This window comes from Myodes glareolus, chromosome 2 (assembly GCF_982192425.1).
Source record: "Myodes glareolus chromosome 2, mMyoGla1.1, whole genome shotgun sequence".
In the NCBI taxonomy this organism is placed as follows: domain Eukaryota; kingdom Metazoa; phylum Chordata; class Mammalia; order Rodentia; family Cricetidae; genus Myodes; species Myodes glareolus.
The window spans coordinates 88628426-88648519 of record NC_142027.1 but is presented as its reverse complement, the minus strand read 5'-3'; the positions used below and the strand labels follow the sequence as shown (position 1 = coordinate 88648519).

At 49.6% G+C, this 20094-nt stretch overlaps 1 protein-coding gene across 1 annotated transcript in view; it reads right to left on the bottom strand.

Moving 5' to 3' along the window:
* Positions 1-1133: 1133 nt before the first annotated feature.
* LOC125390412 (cilia- and flagella-associated protein 337-like) overlaps positions 1134-20094 on the bottom strand; it is a 118001-nt gene continuing 99040 nt past the window's right edge. The window contains exons 22-30 of the mRNA XM_087902726.1: positions 19796-19961; positions 15535-15630; positions 14347-14405; positions 14026-14167; positions 12751-12790; positions 11889-11977; positions 10416-10609; positions 7062-7159; positions 1134-2085 (exon numbers count right to left, since the gene is read on the bottom strand). Coding sequence (XP_087758852.1) covers positions 1848-2085; positions 7062-7159; positions 10416-10609; positions 11889-11977; positions 12751-12790; positions 14026-14167; positions 14347-14405; positions 15535-15630; positions 19796-19961 — 1122 coding nt within the window. The 3' untranslated portion in view covers positions 1134-1847. The remainder of the gene's footprint in view (positions 2086-7061; positions 7160-10415; positions 10610-11888; positions 11978-12750; positions 12791-14025; positions 14168-14346; positions 14406-15534; positions 15631-19795; positions 19962-20094) is intronic.

Here is a 20094-nt window from a genome sequence, read left to right as displayed (position 1 = left end):
AACCATCTATAATGGGATCTGATGCCCTCTTCTGTCAAATACTCTCTTCCATCATGCAGACATACAAGCAAATAGAGCATGCATATACATAAAATTCATAAATAAAAAAAAGACCAAACTGAAGTCTGTGCCGGCCCAGCCCACCAGTATGGTAGGTAGCATTTTGGTTGCTTCCTGGAGACAGGGAGGGCATAGCCAGGACTGGGGCCGCCTCTGGTGAGAGAGCGCACACCTGTGGGCCAAGGCCTGTTGGTAACAAAGCTAGCAGCTTTGCAGAATCACATTCTCACTGTGGTACCATTTCCTTCCTGAGTTAGTCCCACCCCCTCCGCCCCCGCTGCCCATGTTTACGAGAAGTGGCTGGGTACTCTCCTCTTACAAATGGTAAGAGACCTGGGCTGGCTGAAGAGGGTCCTTAAATGGGGAAGAGAATGAGGAGGCATTAAGGGAAGGCTGAGGCTTTGGTGAGAAGGGCCATAGTGCACCCCAAATTCTATTTCCTTGGCATGGTGACCCTGCCTTTCCCCATTTACCCTCCTACCTCAAATGTACATACGTATATTCCCCCCCACACACACACATACACACATGCACACTAGTTTGTGGATGTGTAGCTCCACACAAGGATGGCCCAGGAGTGGTCAGCATTATGGGAGGACAACCTTTACCTCTTTATCACCCCCCTGCTCAGGATCCCCTTTCCCAGCCCCCATCCCCTGGGCCGCGCCCCCACCCCTTGTTCACAGTGATGTGCATCTCTATGCCACCAGGCTGTGTGCTCTTCTGTTTGTGTCCCCGGAGCGTGCCAGGGGCCTGACATGGCATGAAATGTGAACTGCTTGGGAGTAAAATGCATTTCCGCATTGGCTATGCTCCATGTGCCTCAGGGAACTCTGCCTTCCTTCTAGAAAGCATAGTATTTGTGTTAGGTTTCTGGGCCTGCCGCTGATACACAGTAGCCATAGGCTGCCTTCAAACACACGTTTATTCTCACAGCTCTGGAGACCAGAAGTATGAGACCAAGGTGTGGGCAGAACGTGCTCCAGAGGTTATCTCTGGGTATCCTGTCTCCAGCCTCTGGGGGCCACCCTACCTCCCTTCTCCTCTTCCACCTCTCTCCCATGTATCTCTTTTTGTTTTTTTGTAAGGACCCCAGAAATATCCACAGTGACCTATCATCTCAAGACCAGGAGCATAATTTAATCTGCAGAACTCTCACTGGTAGCCCAGGTGTGGTCAGGGTTAAAGAGGACAGAATAGCCACCAGCGCCTTTGATCTGCCACCTGTACTGGTCAGAGGGACCGGTTCCCCCTCCCCAGCTCCTAGGAGCCACACCTAGCCTGAGTATTGGGGTGGAGGAAAGGCCAAGCCCCTCTTGCTAGAGCTCATCTCTTACAGCAATCGACTTCAGGAAGCCTCCATTTCCTCCTTGGTTAAGGCGGCTAACAGTGTCTATTCCCGGGGAACTGTTAGGAATGGATGGGAGACCACATCTGTCCGAAAGCAGGCCTCCTTGCAAAAAGCACACTGTTTCCCAGCAACCTCCCTGCTCTGCCCTACCCTCAGCCTCCTCAGAGGTGGTCGGTGGAGGAGCTGTTCGGGGGCCACTGGCTGTGACCACCTGCTTTGGCTTTTCTCCATCCAGTGAGACATTGACTTCCCAGAAAGAGCGCTGTGATGGCTTGTTCTCTGAGATTTCAGCTCTAATTGCTTCGGGAGGAGCCCACCTGGGCTGAGATCATTTCTTCATTTTGTCCTTCGTTGCTCCCACAGGGCAAAGCTTAATCTCAGTTAGACCTTTTCCATTACACAGGAAAGAACTGGCCAAGCAAGGAAGGCAAGGTCCTTAGCACTCAGGAAAGAAACTGCCCCAGGGTGAGTGTTCCTTCCTTCCCTGCAGCTCCGCTTCTCTTTCCTGGCCGCAGAAACTGTCGGTGAACACGTCGGAGCCAATGACGGACAGATCTGGCTTCTCCCCGAGAGCAGACACACAGGGGACCTCGTGGCACCGGAGGGCCTGGTAAATGCTGGGCCATGTGAGCTCGGGCAGCTTCCAGCGAGGCTTTCTTTGTGCTGGTAGCAGCCTGGGGGAGGAGGACAAGGGTGAGGATTCTTTGGGTGTCTGGAGACTGGCCGCTACAACAGCCCCAGCTGAGCACCCCAGCATCCCTTCCCCTTGGCCATCGGTCACCAGCTTTTTGCTTCTGGTCATTTCTAGTACCGTGGAAGGCCAACTGCTCCCACCTGTTATGATTCTTCTCTAGTTCCAGCCACTCCCCCACCCCGACACCATTTCAGTCACACTGAACTCGAGCGCAGGACTTGTCCCTTGCTCTTCCTTTAGGATTTTGTTCTTCCGTATTCTTACTGCTTCTCTTTTTAATTTCTTGAAAAACACTTTTGTTTCATGCGTATGGGTGTTTTGCCTGCATGTGTGTCTGTGCACCATGTATGTGTAGTGCCTGTGGAGGCCAGGAGAAGGCATCATATCCCTGGAACTGGAGTCACAGATGGCTGTGAGCTGTTGTGTGGGTGGTGGGAACTGAACCTGGGTCCTCTGGAAGAGCAGCAAGTGCTTTTAACCAGAGTCATCTTTCCGGTCCCCTGGTTCTTTATTTTTAATTGTGGTATAAAACACATTGTATAAGTTGGCCACCTGAACCAAATACATATTTAGTACATGCATACTGCTATAAGGCGGGCCACCGTCAGCATCCATTTCCAGAACTTTGTTTTTCTTTTAGTTTTCTGAGACAGGGTCCCTATGCAGCCTAAGGCTGGTCCCTGGCCTTTTAAACTCCCTATAGCTGAGTGTGACCTTGAACTCGGATTTTTCTGCATCCACCTCCCAAGTGCCAGGACTGTATCTACATTCCACCATATTTAGTTCCCAAACTCATCCACCTTACAAAACAGAACACACACATTAAACAACATCCCCCATCCTCCGGTCCAGACAGCAGCCATCCTGCTTTGACTCTAACGAGTCTGATTGTTCTGAGTACCCCGTGCCTTGGAATCAAACAATGTTTGTGATTTTGTGGCCGGTTGTTTCATTTAGCACAGTATCCGTAGGTTCATCCACGTGGTAATGCCTCTGTCTCCTGTTAAGCCCCTTTCAAATGGTCACATCCTAGTGTTTGCCCTAATATCACTTGGGCATCAGCATGAATTCTCTCTCTCCCAGCATCCCATGTACCAGTGTTCCCACAGTGCTTCACGCTCCTCCCATTGTGCAAGAGCCAAATGATGAAGCCTTGGAGGCTGAAGACCTGTCTTTCCCTCTTCTGGACAGACTCCTCTCAGCTTATGGATGTGTCCCCGTTTTGGATTGCAGTATGGTGTAGGCACAGAGCGGTGCCCAACAGATCCAGTGAAGCCAGTGTCTGACAGGCTTTCCCCAAAGGCGCTCAGGGATGACTTAAAAACAAATCTGAATGTTGAGGGAAACGAGGGGTATGAAACCCTGCTTCCTGCAGCATGGTTTGTCTCTGAACTCTGCTGCCATCTTGGTCCCTCGTTCTCTGGCCTGTCCTTTAGTCTCTGCCAAAAGCTAGTCTCTTCCTCCCTGCACTCCATGTGCGCACGTCCTCTCGGGCCATCTGGTCCTGGTACCATCGCTTTGGAAAGGATTCCCAGTCATTTTCTCGTGCCTCGGCTCACGCTGCTGAGCCCGGGAAGCACCCTCCCCCAGACATCGTCCCACCATTCTGTTTCAACTTTAAAGGGACCCCAGGCAGCAGGTGTATCAGCGAGTTGCTTGAGTGCCACTGCTGGGGCTGCGGTCTGTAAGCGATGGATGTTTGATTCGTAATTATCTGCCACTTGCCCAAGGCATCCCCATGTTTAGAGCAGGTGCGTCTCTGTCTTGCTTTTTTTATGTTCACCTAAAAGCCCAAGGCTTGGTCTCAGAGGAGAGCTGTAGGGGAGCTAAAGAGCAGCGAGGCCTTACCCATGCCTGGCCAGCTACCAGTGATTTAACTTCAGATAAACAGCACGGCTCCAAGCCTCAGTTTCCTTTTCTGTGGAGATCACCAATTGGGTGTTCTCCGGGGATATAATGAGGACGGAACAAAGTCCTTGTTGTGGAGTAGTCCTTTACACTGTGTGAAGATGTGTCACTGTGATTGGTCTGATAAAAAGCCAAATGGCCATTAGCTAGGCAGGATTTTCAAGGCAGAGAGAATGCTGGTAAGAAGAAGGGTGGAGACGCCAGGAGTTGAGAGCCAGACTCAAAGGAAACATGGCCTGTAGGCGACGCCAGAAACATAGAGCAAACAGCATGGGCATCACAAAGGAAACCGAGCCACGTGAAAGAGCGTAGATTAAAAGATATGGGTTAACTTAAGTTATAACAGCTAGTTAAGAACAAGCCTAAGTGGGGCTGGAGAAATGGCTCAGTGGTTAAGAGCACTGACTGGTCTTCCAGAGGACCCGGTTCAATTCCCAGCACCCACATGGCAGCTCACAACTGTCTGAAAATCCAGTTTCAGGGGATCTGACACCTTCACACCAATGCACATAAAATAAAAATAAATAAATCATATTTTTTTTTAAAAAAGAACAAGCCTAAGTGACGGCCCAAGCTTTCATAATTAATAAGTCTCTGTTGTTGTTTTTGAGAGCTGGTGACCCAAAGAAAAACCCATCTATAAGTCTTATTGAATTTAACGTCTGAGATGGCCTCTGGTGGGCGACCCTCCACACGTGGGCCTCAGTAAGTCAGTTATGAGGAGCACCTTGTCCTATGAGCTACAGATGAAGTCCTCCTACCCCACCCCCCAGCCTGTGATCTCTCCGGCTTTCTGTGTATAGCCAAACTACCCCTGGAAACTTGATTTGACTTCCAGGGAAACTGCTGTGTAGAGGATCAGTGCAGTAGACGCTTGCTCAAAGGAAGTGGTGGTCTGAGCAACTTCATCAAGACCCACCCTTCCAGCGCTCCCAGCTCTGCGAACGCTCCCGTGTGCTAGACAGCAACAGTAGCCTTCTGCCTGAATGGGGAGAGCCGTGTGCTTCCTACCCAGAGTGAGCTGTGTCTATTTCTAAACCTGCCTATGCCTCTTGGACACCTGGTTATGATTATAAATGTATCTGAACAGAGTGAAAATTGTATGAATGGGAAAATAACGGGAAGAGCAAAGAAGTTTCTGTGAAAGCTGCGGAGGGGGCTTTGGGATGAGTAGCTGGCAGATGACGGAATCGAGGACAAACGGCTGTCGTAGTCTGGGGAACTTCTAGACCCTGGGAAGGACACTGCAGCTCCATGCTTTGCAAGCAACTCCACCTTCCAGCTTTGCTTTTGTAAAAGCAGAACTTGAAACTCATTCATGGTGCAGTGGGCATTCAAAGACGGGCGAATCAACGTACATTCTTCACATTGCAAGCTGAAGTAAAAGTTTGGTGGAATGTGTGTTTCATTTCTAAAGTTTCCTGCCTTAAAAGGCAAACATGTTAAAATGTGCCCAACAGCCACCAGTGTTGATGGGGTAGGACCCACCCAACAAACTCAGCGCCCCCCTTTTCCTCTACCACTTCCTCGCACTTCACATTCTGTTCTTTTATCCTTGCCATAAGCAAACACGGAGAAGCAAATTTAGAGCTAACTCCGCTTTGCCATTCTGTGCTGCCACTGTTTGAACCCAAGAGTCAACTAACACCTACCGTTGTGGCCTTTGGCTGCACTTGCTCTTAATGACATTGGGAACCTTTGCCCACCTCATCTCCCTACACCTCTCTCTTTGAGGAGAGAGGCAGCTGGAGGCAAAGAGAGCCTGTAGATGTGTATAAAGATCGCCCTACAGCTGCTGGCTCCCTGCTAACCGCATCAGTCAAGGGTGGAGATGCTCACAGTGTCAGTGGACAGGGAAGGAACCTCCATTTCCAATCTCTAACTCCAACACACCATCATCATGTCCGCTGTCTTGGTGTACCCCATACTTTCTTGGGAGATCACCAAGTATACAAATAGGAGGTTGAAATGACTTACAGTCACATTAACTACAGCCCAGGCCTTTGTAGTTTTACCACAGGCTAGCTATTTGTTCCAGTCAAACTTTGGATTCGTGGCTTCCAGACACATTCTGGGATGCTATGCACGGTGGGTGGAGCTTCCATGTGACAGTCCCTTTAATTCTGACAGCCTCCAAAGCATTTTTACATTTTTAGCATCTGGGCCAGAGCTTGTTAGTTGTCTACCAAAAGCCCCTTCTCGCCCTTCGTGCCTTGCTTTGTCTTTCATGGCCTCTGTTGTGACTACCCGTGGTCATGTGCCTAAGGGCTGCCTGTTAAGAAGTAAGCAGAAACTCCTAGAATATTCCATAAAGAATTACCCAGCTGGAATGCCCTGGACCCCCACTCTTATGCCTCTGTTTGCAGTTTTGCTGTATAGGTGGAAGGCAAGGGGTTCCTGTAGCTGTCTTCACTGTTGACCAACTGTAGAGATGGAAACAGGCCACACAGGGAAGGAGCCTGAACTCTTGACGACTGTCACACATGGTGAGGATGGAGCCATCACTCACCAGGCTCTAAACCTAGATTCTACAGGGAGAGGACACTGAAGAAGCTATTTCCCTGGGTCTGCTGGCAGCTGGGACCTCGAGAAGAATGCCTCAGGGAACCGGAGGGAGCATCACTCACTCTACTTCTCCTGCCAGAGTGCATGCAGGGCTTTAAGGTGGCCTGGGATTTGCAACTTTGGGAGCTCTGGGGCCTTCCTCTTCACCCCATGTTCTCAGGGAGCCAGAAGGGCTATACAGGGCATCCGTGTGAGAGAGGGTAAGGCCAGCAACACCAGCTACAGGGCTGGCGGCAAAGATGGATGGATGTGTGGGCCTTGGCCATGTGTAGCAGTCAGATAAAATAGGGATGGGGGCATTAAATCACATCGATAAGACACACAATGGGTGACACTTTGGTAGTGATCCCACAGACTGGGGGAGCTTAGGGACAAGGCCCCCATGCAGGGAACAGAGAGGGCTAGCAGGCCTCAGCCAGGAATGGCTGCAGCCGTATTCTTCCCAGGGTGGCTTCTTGGACCGGCCTGATTTTCCAAACTGACCTGCCCTGGCAAAATGCAGACCAGCGGCTTTTATCTTCTTTCGTCTCTGCTTCACCAGTGGGACCTCCTGGGGAGGGAAGGTTCTGGGTCTTTGCAGTCTGGAGGAAGAAGACAGGGATGTGAGATGTGAGGACAGGAACTGTGACCTCTCCGGTAACTGGGACTAAGAGCCACCTGTGCAGCACGTGGCTTTCCTGTGTTACAAGACTCAGGCTGGCTGAACTGTCCGGATGACAAGAGAACTTTCCGCGGAGCTTTAGTGCCGTGTCCCGGCACCAGTTAGCAGGCAGCATTTCCCCGTGAGCTCTTCTTCTCAGCATCTAGCCAGGTTACTTTGGCTGGGCAGATACTTTCCAGTGTCTTGCCATCTTGGAAGAGGAACTACCCACATTTAGAGTCCAGTGAACACATTAGGTTTCTCCTTAACAGAGATTTAGACAAGCACACATTTTTTTAAAAAAAAAATTTATTTATTAATTATGTATACAGTATTCTGTCTGCATGTCTGCTGCAGGCCAGAAGAGGGCACCAGATCTCATTACAGATGGTTGTGAGCCACCCCGTGGTTACTGGGAATTGAACTCAGGACCTCCGGAAGAACCTCCGGAAGAGCAGTCAGTGCTCTTAACCTCTGAGCCATCTCTCCAGCCCCCAAGCATACAATTTTTAAGGCTGGAAAGAAACTTCTAGATCATCTAAACCCACCCTTCGTTTTATAGCTCAGTAGAAGGGACTACTGGAGATCACATGACTAACGAATCAGTTTGAGATTCGAACTCAGGGATCCCTCTCTCAGGAACAGCAATAAAACACCTTATTCTGCAATTTTAGCCTTTCGATTTCTGGTCCAAATATACTGTACAAGGGCTCAGGGGTTTGTTTTCTGCTTTTTATCTAAGAAGTAACTTTGTGGTGTTTTGAATGATAAGTTTTGGGCATTTGAATACTTGGTTCTTGTCTTAGTTATAGTTTCTATTGCTGCAGTGAGACACCATGACCAAAAAGCAGTTGAGGAGGAAAGGGTTTATTTGGCTCACACTTTCATATCACTGTTCATCATTAAAGGAAGTCAGGATAGGAACTCAAGCAGGGCAGAAACCTGGACGCAGGAGACTGAAGGCAGGAGCCGATGCAGAGGCCATGGAGGGATGCTGCTTACTGGCTTGCTCCTCATGGCTTGCTCAGCCTGTTTTCTTACAGATCCCAGGACCACCAGCCCAGGGAGGGCACCACCCACAATGGGCTGGGCCCTCCCCAATCAATCACTAACTGAGAAAATGGTCTATAGCTGCAATTATGGAGGCATTTTTTTGTTTTCAATTGAGGGTCACTTCTTTCAGACGATTTTAGCTTGCGTCAAGTTCAAGTTGTTCTAAAGATAACCAGGACAGTCCACCATTGGCATGCTGCTTGGAAGGCTTAGCAGCCGCGCCCTTGTCGAAGGAATTGTGTCATTGGAGGTGGCATCTGAGACTTTGAAGACTGGTACCATTTCTCATGTACTCTCTTGGCTTGGTGGAGTCTTGTTGCTCACTTTTCTTCTTCTTCTTCTTCTTCTTCTTCTTCTTCTTCTTCTTCTTCTTCTTCTTCTTTTTCTTCTTCTTCTTCCTCCTCCTCCTCCGTCTTCTTCCTCTTCCTCTTAGTCTTCCTCCCCCTCCCCCTAACCTCTTCTTCTTTCTTTCTTTTTTTTTTTCTGGAGCTTGCATTGTAGACCAGGCTGGCCTCGAACTCACAGAGATCCGCCTGCCTCTGCCTCCCAAGTGCTATGATTAAAGGCGTGCACCACCACACCTGGCTTCACTGCTCACTCCTGGTGTTAGGACGTGAGCACCCAGTTCTGCTCCAGTTGTCACGTCATTGGCTGCCATGTCTCCCTGGCATGATGAACTCTTATCCCTCTGAAACCAGTAGCCAAAAAAAAAAAAAAAAAAAAAAACCAACTTCTGCAAGTTGCCTTGGTCATGTGTTTTTATCACAGCAGTGGAAAAGTAACTAATATGAACTTTTGACTGGTTTTCCAAGTACCTGCTGCAGTCCGACTGATCGGAATGATATTTTCTTAGACAAGATCAAGATCCCTCAGGAAGACTTTGCTTGCCCTGGAGAGCAAGCACACTGCGATTATTTTGTCACACTGAGCACTGAGCATCCTCCTCCCTCCTCCCTCCTCCATCCCTCTTCCTGCTGCCCCCTCTCTCCTGCCTTTTCCCTCCTTGTCCTCCTTGTCCGCCAGGACCTACACCCTCATGCCCATCCATCCCCCCACACCGCCCTTGAACCTGAAGTTTGACTTCTCCCTAGGTCTGCCTCTGAGCACAAGAACTGGCTGGGGCATTGTCTTTTTTCTGCCTGTCTTTCTTTCTCTCTTTCTTTTATTTTTTTTTCTTTTTCTCCTTTCTCTCTTCCCACCTCCTTCTGAGCTTTTGTTTTCTAAATTGCGGGCCTATCAGCATTAATGAAGACATTAGCATGCTCCATATTGAACACCAGCTGAAATGACTGTTTCTAAATCAGCCAACAATGCCAGCAGCATTCTAAGTCTCCCCAGACTGCCACGGTGTGGATAGCCTTGAGAAGGCGATTGGAGCAGTGCTCCAGGTGAGGCGGAGGCTACTCCAGTGTGCTGGCCTGGATCCTTTGTTTCTATTTTGAACACCTCTGGGCCTCTAAGCTGGAGTCAGTGGCTGGGTTATACTGGGGAGTCTGTATTCTGTGAGGCTGCCGAGGAAAACCCGAGTCCGTGATTCTGCCGGCAGAGCAGGTGTCCTGCTTTGAGCTGTGACGGAGCTGGCAAGCAGTCGCTCATGAAATGACCTTCTTTTCAATTTATGAAAGGGCAGGCATTTCTTGGAGAGCCATATATTTCATGGGAGCTCTAAATCAAGGCTGCATCAGCCAGGGCCCTCTCCAACCCTCTTGCTCCAATGGTGACTCTCATAGGCTGGTAACTCACATAACGCTGATCAGCGCTTCCTCTCAGTTATTAGGAGCCCCTGCTTTTAAACACATCTCAGCATAAAGTATGGGCTGTGTGTGCAGGGTCTGCCCTTCTCCGATGTGGCCCTGGGGTTGAGCATGCTGCTGTGTCTCCTGTGTTCTAAAGCCAGGGACAGCTGCCTTTCTACAGGCAAACAGAGGAAAGTGCTGGGAGAGCCTCTCCTTCCTCCCACAGAGGGGTAGTATGCCCTCCTGGTCCATATCAGTGCCACTGCCCAGGATGGAGGGGACACGCCCTCCTTCCCCTGTTGCCTAGGTTCACCAGATCGTACTTAGATTCTCTTAGCTCATGTGTGCACCCCGCTGACCAGCAGAGAACCCATGAGGAGAATACAGGTGGCTGGTTCAGGCACTAACCTCAAACAGGACCTTCTCCTCCTTCACACTGTGTTGCTCCTGGTGTCCTCCCGGGCACCCGGCGGGAATATCTGTTTCCAGTACTGGGTGGGTGGGCATGCTTTGAGGGTCTGTCAAAATCTCAAAGGGGACTCTTGGGTGACTCCAGGAGGCAGGGGTGAAAACATCCCAGGGGCGACTCTGCCCAAAGGTCCCTGGAGGAATAAAGATAAAAGTAAATACCAAGCAAATGACAACGGGTAACCTGTCTCCTAACCAGAGCGGAGCTTACTGCTCATGGGGGTAGACTGCCTCAAGACTGGCAAGGCCACCTCAATCTGGCTAAGCCATGCCCTGGCAGTTTCATAGGAAACAAACATAGGACAACTAACCCTCCAAAGAGAATCCGAGAAGGCCTCCTGCCATCTAGGTGTGCAGTCTACTCAGTAATATACTAAGAACTTGAAAGATAAACTCAATCAGTTGAGACACCGTACTCAGACAGACCACAGTCTCTCTAAGCGGCAGACTAGGCTATTCTTGGTACCATGGTCAATATATGCCAGGCATTTGCCCACCAGACAGCTTGATGTCCCTGCCTAGATATGATTCTCATGACAAAACAGTCAGTTCCTTCCCAAAGTGACGACGTTCAGCCCACTGATTTCAGTGAGTTCAAAGGTCCTTGATTTTTGTCTTTCTAATTTTGGAGACAGGAATCTAATGTTACAGTATAGACCAAATCACATCACCCCAAAACGTGTATGTTGAAGCCCTAGCCCCCAAGGTGACTACATTTGGAAACAGGGACCCTGGTGAGGTAATTAACTTTAAATAAAGTCATAATAACTAATAGCATTAGTGTTCTTGTGGAAGCACAGTTAATAAAAGCTCAGAGAGAGACTTATGCTGGGGTTCAACCTGAAGACCCAAAAAGCAAAGCAGGCAGTCACTGGTTTTTATGTTGACCTCAGTCTGAAAATGGCAATCCTGCCTCCAGGAACTCAGAATGAGACTGTATCTGAGAGCTGCCTCCTTCCCATTTTATAATCCTCTCTGGGGCTGAGATTAAAGGTGTGCACCACTACTATCTGGTTTCTAAGGCAAGCTAGTGTCTACTGGGATTAAAGGTGTGTGTTATTGCTGCCTGCTCTATAAGGCTGGCCAGTGTGGCTGTTTTGCTTTTCTGATCCTCAGGCAAGTTTTACTTATTAAAATACAAGTTAAATGCCACTACATCTTGTTGTAAGAGACAATAGAGAGCTGCTCCCATCATGTGTGGATCAAGAGACCAGTGCTCTGATACCCAAGATTCCTCTCCAGAACCTGGCCATGTACAGACAACCATCCTGGACTTCAAAAGCCCAGAGCTGAGAGGAAATTGTGAGCTGCCCAGTCTAGGGGTACTCTGTTTATGGCAGCCTCAACAGAAGAGCTATGACTCCGTGGAGGCGTGGCTCCTTTGGCTCCAAGCGAGCAGAGGTGGAACCTTACCTATGTATGCACCATCTTTGCTCCAGAGGCGCACAGTGCGGTCAAGGGAGGAAGACAGTAAGATGCTATCATCCTCTGTCAGCTCCAGACTAGCAAGATAAAGGGGGAGAAGAGGGTCAAGGGTCAATAAAGGGGTCAAGGCTGCTCCGCAAGAGGGCGAGGGACGTTGGGTCCAGTAGAGTAGAAGAGAAAAGCCAGATTAGTTTTTTATAATTATTTATTTTTATCTCATGTGTGTTGGTGTTTGGCTTGCATGTATGTCTGTGTGAAGGTGTTGGATCTCCTGGAATTGGAGTTACAGACAGTTGTGAGCTGCCATGTGGGTGCTGGGAATTGAACTCGGGTCCTCTGAAAGAGCAACCAGTGCTGGTAACCACTGAGCCATCTCTCTAGCCCTGTCAGATTAATTTTTAAACGCCATTCTTTCCCCCACTTCCTCCCACACCACGTGCCCTCCAAAATCCCCAGTCCACTTCCAAGACATCAAGTGGGATCCATATGGGAAATCACCTTGCAGGTGATCAGGTGGGTGGAAGAGCAAGCGGTCAAAAAGAATGGTCTAGCAAGTTTGGCCTCTTTCTCAGCACGGACTCCAAACCCACTAAGGTCATAAACTTGCGGTAGACTACCAGGTCAATACAGGGAGAACCGCCCATGGACAAGAAAAACAATGACTTGGAACCTCTTCCTTCGTCTCCATGTGGACCACATTCATCTTACTTCATTGGGAGCAGAATGAAAATGCAGTTTTTCTCCTTCGACAAGCTCACGGGGATTTTGAGAGGACTGCGTTGATCAAAACTTAAACAACTATTTTCCTTCCTATAGAGATTACTGAGTCCTTCAAAGGGATGGTACTCACGATGTCACCATGCTGACGTGAGCCCTCCAGGATGTCACCGCTAAGTGAAAACAAAGAAGACATCTGAGTATAACCCTGCAGGAAGAAGTCCAGCACGGATGTGTGCCCAGAAGGAAGTGGCACTGATGGGCTGTTAGTAATCTTTCTGCTTTGGTGAAGACCAAGCGCCTACTATGTGCAAGCCCCCCGCCACACCAGCTCAGTGTATGAATAGGACCAGTGTAACACACTAACACCATGATTTTCCTTGGTGATTTTTATGTCGTGCATGTATGTACATGCTGTGCTTGCATGTTTGCAAGAATGTATACAGATGTGTGTGTGGTGTGTGCACACATGTGTACAGATGTGAAGACTCCAGGCCGATGTTGGGTGTCTTGCTCTATTGCTCTTCATTTAACTGAGGCAGGGTTCATCGACGAGTCTGATCTAGCTAGCTGGCTTGCCCCGGGGTCCTCGGTCTCTGGTTCCTGAGTGCTGGGATGGCAGGTGGGCCATTATGCCCACCATCCTCTTAGGAGAGAAGGGATGCACGGGTGTGTGTGCCTGGCTTTTAAGCGAGGGTTGCAAATACAAAGTGCTGCGGGAGTATCTTCCGCTGCTTCAGCGAATAGTCGCTGAAGCACGAGCCCACGGTGCTGTGGGAGCGCCTTCCGCTCCGTCAGCCAATAGCCGCTGAAATACCAGCCCACTGGGGTGTGGTATATTTCTCTTTTAAAAAGAGCCACAGAGCTCGGCTCGGGCCTCTTGGTTCCGGCGCTTGGTCCCGGCTCCTGCTCCAGGCTCCTGCTCCAGCTACTAGGCTCCCTTCCTGATGGTTTATGGTGTATGTTTTACCCCCCAAAATAAATAACCCCTTAAAACATAACTGGTGTGGGATTGATTCGCCGTTAACAAACTATGGTCCTTGTATGAGCATTCTGTCTCTCTGATAAGTAATGTGTTGTTGTGCAATCTTGCAAGCAAATCTCTGTGCACGCTTGTCATTTCCTTCACTAGAAGCAGAGCTGCCATTTGCAGCACTAGACACGGGTGGTCAACGCGCCCCTCAGTCACCATCCAGCAATCACCCCTTGTTCGATGCTATCCGATGCCCCCTTCCCTGCATTCTTGCTGGCATCAAATGCTCTCAGGAAACTCTCTGTGAATCTGCTTTCCAAGGGCTTTAAGAGTAATCCCTCCCCCATGGGGACAACATAATTTCCCCACAAGACCACCACATGAAAACCAAAGCAATCTTTTCTGAGGCTTAACATGAAGAAATTCACTGCCTACTCTTGGGAGCCTGCAGCTCTGGTCCCCGGAGGCCGTACTCCTGAATGTCATAGACACGCACAAAGCCCTGCTGGTCGGCCAGGTAGGTGAGGGTGTCTCCTGCCGTCACCGCGATGCTGCTCACCTGGGCTTTCCCTTTGGACTGAGACACATCGAAGGCAAAGATAATAAGGGGAGAAATGTCAGGAGGATATCAAAGCGAAGCATTAGAACCCGGCCGACAATCCCGACTTACAGGCTAGTGTCAGGGACCGACAAACAACAGTAGCAACAACAAAAAACCCGGAGTCAGGAAGTTACCCAGTTGTTCCCCCGACTTACCGGAGTGAAGTTTGCAATGAGGCCAGCCCCACTAAAGAGCTTCCAGAAAGTGACAGAACCTGAGTAGGAGGGAAGCTGTAAGAGGTGGGCTGCCCAGCCAGCCAAGGGTTCTGAGCGGGTACCGGGCAATATTTGTTTAGCCAGGTAAAGATGCTGCATTTGTTAACCACGTAAAGCTGAGCTGCATTTTCTTTCGTTAATTAAATCAAGTTAACCTGGGCTCAGAGAGGTGCCTTTAGCAACTGGTTGGCAGGCAGTCGCAGGGAGGAGTTTAGCATGGGTTTTTTTAGGTAGGGGCGGTGTGGAAGGAGCCGTTCCAGGATGCCAGCAAAGGGAGGGTGGTAGCCAGTTGCTATTTTAACTCTCTGAGCTCACAGGTTTTCACTCTAGCCTTTGAATCTGAGTTTTATTAGAGCGATAGAGATTTGGTTAGTTTGAATTTGAGTTTTATTAGAAGCAGAGTGATTTGGTTTCGTGGTAGTAACAGCCATTGTGGGGGGGGGGGGGGTAAGAAAACTCCTCCAGGCTATGTACCACCTTAGCACGACAAGCCACTAGCAGTTTCAAGTGCAGCCATCACAATGCAGGTAAAATGGCACCTGGTGGTCTCACACCCGGGAGGGGGGGCAAACATCTCTTCCTTCTTTGGTTTATTTTCTTCTGTTAGAACTGTATTAGGGAGGGGTTTTGATTTTGGTGATTCGGTGGTGTCTCCTCCACTAATCAGCGTGGCCTCCTTGGCAGAGGAGGGCTCCATCTTTGGCTGGTAAGGATGGGGCAGTATGTGCCAGGCTGGGAATTAGTGTGTGGGAGTGCGTGCACTATTTTAATTAGTTACTTGTTAGAATGGACCTGGTCCAGTGACCACATTTTGTGCCTGTGGTTTATGTGTGGGTTTAGGTAGCCAGGCTCTGTGAAGTGGGGGCCCCATGCAGGCCACCTCCTCTTCTCTTAGGAGAGAGGGGGCCGCACTCCCACAGGTAAAGCAGAAAGGATGAAGATGACTCAGGAAGGAGTCAGAGACAGCTTCCCCCTGCGCATCCTCTCTCCTCTCTGCAACAACACCTGATGCCAAAAAGAGCTACAGCAATGAGATAGCAGAGGAAGCCTGAGGTGGAGTGGCACTCAGGGGCCTAACTCACCCATCCTGGACCAGGGATGACCTTATCTTGGAAGTGAGAGGCTTACCTCCAGGCCCATTGCTGATGAGGGAAGCAGCTGTTGAGTCCAGCTTCCTTGCCCGAGTCTTTAGGAAGGCCAGTCGGGAGACACTTCTGTCTGGGCCTGGAAATGAAAGTTTCTTTCTCTTTGGCTTATTTCACAGTCTCCCTGCCTTAACGTTCTCCCCCCACCACCATTGTAGCTCCCCTATCGATTATGTGAGTGTGCCTGTGTTCTTCTCCCTTTCCTTCCACGCTCCTCCCCCCGTCTCTTTCTCTCTGCCTTTTGCTCACTTACTCACCCTCACTGACACATATATTCAGCTCTCTTGCACATAGCTGCCCCGACAGCATTTGGAAAGCAAACAGAGAAAGGTGGCCCTCCTGGCTAGGAACCAGTCAGAAACAGAAGGATGGTGGCTCCGGCAGTCTATGGATACTCCAATCCTTCCTCCCCCAGCCCCCAGGACTTCTAGAGAAAGAATAGGAAAGTGACATAAGATACAAGAACAGATTGAGAGATCTGAGAAGCCCAGGCAAGCACCCTGGGGTCAGGGTAGGCATTAGCCCAGGATGCCCAGATACTTTCCCCAAAACGCCCTTGGCTGAGTAACTTTGAGGACACCTGTTGTTAAGCAGAGACCTTCACCTCACAGTGGGCTGTGTCAGGAGAACAGATTCCCAGTTAAGCGAATGGAAAGATTTGTTCCTGACCTGAAGATCCCCATCACCCCTTCCTGTTTCTTTTCCACCTACATCTAAGCAGGTCTTAACAGTTACAGCCTGTGCTGGATGTGGGACAAGCGGGAACAGAGACCCAGAAGGAAACTAACAAAAACTCCCAAGAAATGAACGAAACCCAGTTGGCTCATGCAGGAGGGGACAGAGCTGGGGGAGCTGTCTCCAGTGGGCTGTGTTGCCTCTGACCCTTGGAAGATGGCCTAGGCAGCAAAGACACTGTGAAGGGGACAGGTGCCAAACCTGGACTCAACAGACACTACCAATTCCCAAATAAATCAGCCCAGGTCTACATTCCCAGAGCTCCCTCCTCTGCCAGAGTCTGGGACTCTCTATCTCTAGTCTTCTGTGTCCCTTAGGATGAGAAGCTCAAATATTTGCCATTGAATAAAAATCTTAGGAATCCACCCCAATCCCTGCCTCCAAGAAACATAAATAAGACTGTGGAAAGGGATCATGGGCAACACATGGTCCTTGTATGACCTTCTCTGGGCCAGGCCAGGGTGGGGACCCCAGAGAGGAAATGGGGAGCGACATATAAATAAGGGGCTGCTAGGTACCACATGCTTACAGCCACCAATGTTCAATATAAGGGTATTTGGAAGTGGGTCTTTGGGAGGTCCAAAGGTGAAGTCCATTCACCTGCCCACATCTGTCCCAGGGATGGTGGCATAGGAACACAGTGTGGTCAGGATGCCAGCCTCTTTCTTTCCCATGTGAAGTCCAGGGATGTGTTTCACCTCCTGGCACCTCAGCTGGGTCTATCTGCCACATGGAGACACCCTTCTCCTTCACAGGGTGGACTACATGAGACCCTTATATGGCCTTGCTGTGAAGGCTGAAGGGATTAACGGCCCCAAAGTGCCGCTCTCCGAGTTGCTCAACCCAGGCGGCTGTTAATGACGATTACCCTTTAACACTCAAGTGTTGGGGTCCCGTCGTTGAAAGCAGATAAATAAGCTTGTGGGAAGCTGGCTGAAGACAGAGCTAACCCCTAGGTATTGGTGGCCTCCCTACAGAAAAAAAACTCCTCCATCTCAGAGGCGACAACGTTCCTAAACTTTGGCCTGGTTGGAATCCCCGGGTCTCTCTCACAATCAACTTCTTTTTGATGTGGACGAGGAATCAACAGCTGAAACATTAGTGATTTCATCTAGTCCAGCTTTGCCTTGAGACCACTGCGAGCCCCTTTCCCGAGAAGAACTACAGTTTTCCATACACGATGACATCCTCCTCGCCAATCCCACGTGAGAAAGACCACTGCGCTTTGGGATGCTTGTTAAGAAGCCGCCAGGCTGCTCCTTCGTGGAAGGGAATGTGTGTGAGAGAGAGAGAAACAGAGAGAGAGAAAGAGAGAGAGAGAGTGTACACATGAAAGTGTGTGAGAGTATGTATGTACATGCATGTGTGTGAGTGTGGGTGTCGGTGTGAGCATGTGTGTGAGTGTGTGTGTCGGTGGATGCACATGTGTGAGTGAGAGTGTGTGTGCGCGCGCGCGTGTGTGGTGTGTGCGTGTGTGCGTGCATGTGTGTGTGCCTGTAAAAACTCTGCCTTGCAGAAGTGGCAATAGCTGGATTTGTATTTCTGTACCAGAAGGGATTCTCAAACAGCGACTGCTTACAATGTACAGCCTCATGGTAACTTGGAGCAGGGATTGCTACTGTGAACAGGGCTTTTGCATCAGAATTGCTTCCTGAAACGTCAGCATCACATCCTTGGCCAGTGACTTTAATTTCATTTTAATGGCAAAGAAAATAAACTTCTGGAATGCAATGAATGTCATCTTTTTCCTCCCAGACGATTAAAAACAACAACAACAACAAAACTCCAAAAGGGATGGGCTAGGTGGTTAGATGTTCTCGAGCTTTTGTTTGTTTGTTGGCCATGGCTGTCCTGGAACTCACTCTGAGGACCCCTGGCCTCGAACTCACAGAGATCCACCCGCCTCTGCTCTCTAGTGCTGGGACTAAAGGCATGTGCCACCTCCACCCGGCTGAGAATAATCTTTTTAAATACATAGAGAGATGGGGTTAGGAACTAACTTGGTGATGAGGCTGCAGGTAAGAATTCCCTGTTGTCCAGGTTGCCAGAGGCTTTAGCGACTTTTCTAGATGGTGCTCAAGCCGACCACATGACTTAACTGCTATTTTTAACTGGCGGTGTACCCACAGCTCGTCTCTGCCTTCAGACCAGGAGCTCCCTGATTTTACTTCTCAGAGTGTTCTGCCTCTTCGAGCAGCTCAGAAGTGTTTTCCGACTGAATGACTCAGAGACTTTCTTTTCCTCCCTTCCTTTCTTTTTTCCCTCTTTCTTTCTTTCCTTCCTTCTTTCTTTTTCTTTCTTTCTTTTTGTAATAGTTACTAAGGTACCAGATGCTTAAAGCAGGGATCTAATATTCACTCATGGTTCTCTAAGGATTTGTGGGTTAGACCTCAGAAAATGAAGACCCTTCATAATTCTATGTGCAAACAATGAACTTCCTGCATCTCCTCCTCTCCCTGTGGCTCCACAGCAGACAACTGCTCCTGGGGAAGAGTTTCCCTTGGCTGTTAGGCTTCCTCCTGCCCCTCCCCACCTATCTGGCTATCAGCTATAGCCTGTTTCCCACCTTGCACTCACAGAAGTAAAACTGGTAGACAACCCAGTTTGTGCATTGTACACCATGCATGATTAATAACAGGTTCCGGACTCAGGAGAGGACTGTAATTTTTAGCACCAGACCAGGCACATGGCAGGTGTTCCTCATCATTGCTTTGATGACTACAGAAAAATGAAGCCATGATCGTTAGCAGACAGAGAGGAGCCTGAAGAAATGGAACCAGGCTAGCCGGGTGGTGGTGGCACACATGTTTAGTTCCAGCACTTGGGAGGCAGAGGCAGGTGGATCTCTGTGAGTTTGAGGCTAGTCTGGTCTACAGAGTGAATCCCAAGGACAATCAGGGCTACACAGAGAAACCCTGTCTCAAACCAAACCAAAAACAAACAAACAAATAAACAAAAAAAGCACCACGCAAACAAATCCAGCACATGTGGGTGAAGTTTTGCAATCAAATACTCAAGCAATAAGGTCGGATTGAGGTAGGAGATCTGTGGGTCAGGGGCCACCAGAGGAGGCAGGGGATGGGGACAGTATGGAAGGAAGCCTGAAATGTTGAGGGGGCGGTGCCTGGGCTGGCCGTGGGGAACAGGCTTATGAGCTGGGTGGAAGAAGCATGTGTCAGGGAGACGATAACAGAGAGAAGGGGAGGAGAAAGGATGGTGGCAGCAACGCTGGCGAGCTCAGTGGGAGCATTCTTCAGGTTGGGAACAGATAAACCAAACCACAAAGAGACTATGAGACAGACTTCGACAGACAAGCATCCAGAGACAGTGCCTGGATCTTTGAACTCTTAAGCTTTCTCCCAGCTTTGGGGGGGGGGGGGGAAACGTGACTCAAGGCCAATCCCTCCCGAGCAGGAAGTGGCCCCCAAATGGAGACTCCTTCAGTTTGCCGAGTTCAAGCTGATGGGGCGGTCTGTGCACACAGGCTATGGTGCCTGCCCCGTCCCTACCTTCTCCGTGGTCCTGGCCATCCACGGGACTGGGAGCGTTCAGCTTGCAGTACATGTGGCCCGAGACGACATTCCAAACTATTATCTCTCCATCATAACTGGAGGTGGCCAGAAGACACGGGGGACACTGGGCCACACAAAGGATGTCCTCTTTGTGCCCGTGGTTCTAAGAAAGAAAGACAGATCTGAGAAACGAGATCCCAGCTCACATAAGGCAACTTTAGGGAACTTAAAATCAGTCGCACAGGGGTTCTCTGGGACCTCTGTTTCTTCAGTCAGTCTCTGTGCATCAGTCTCTG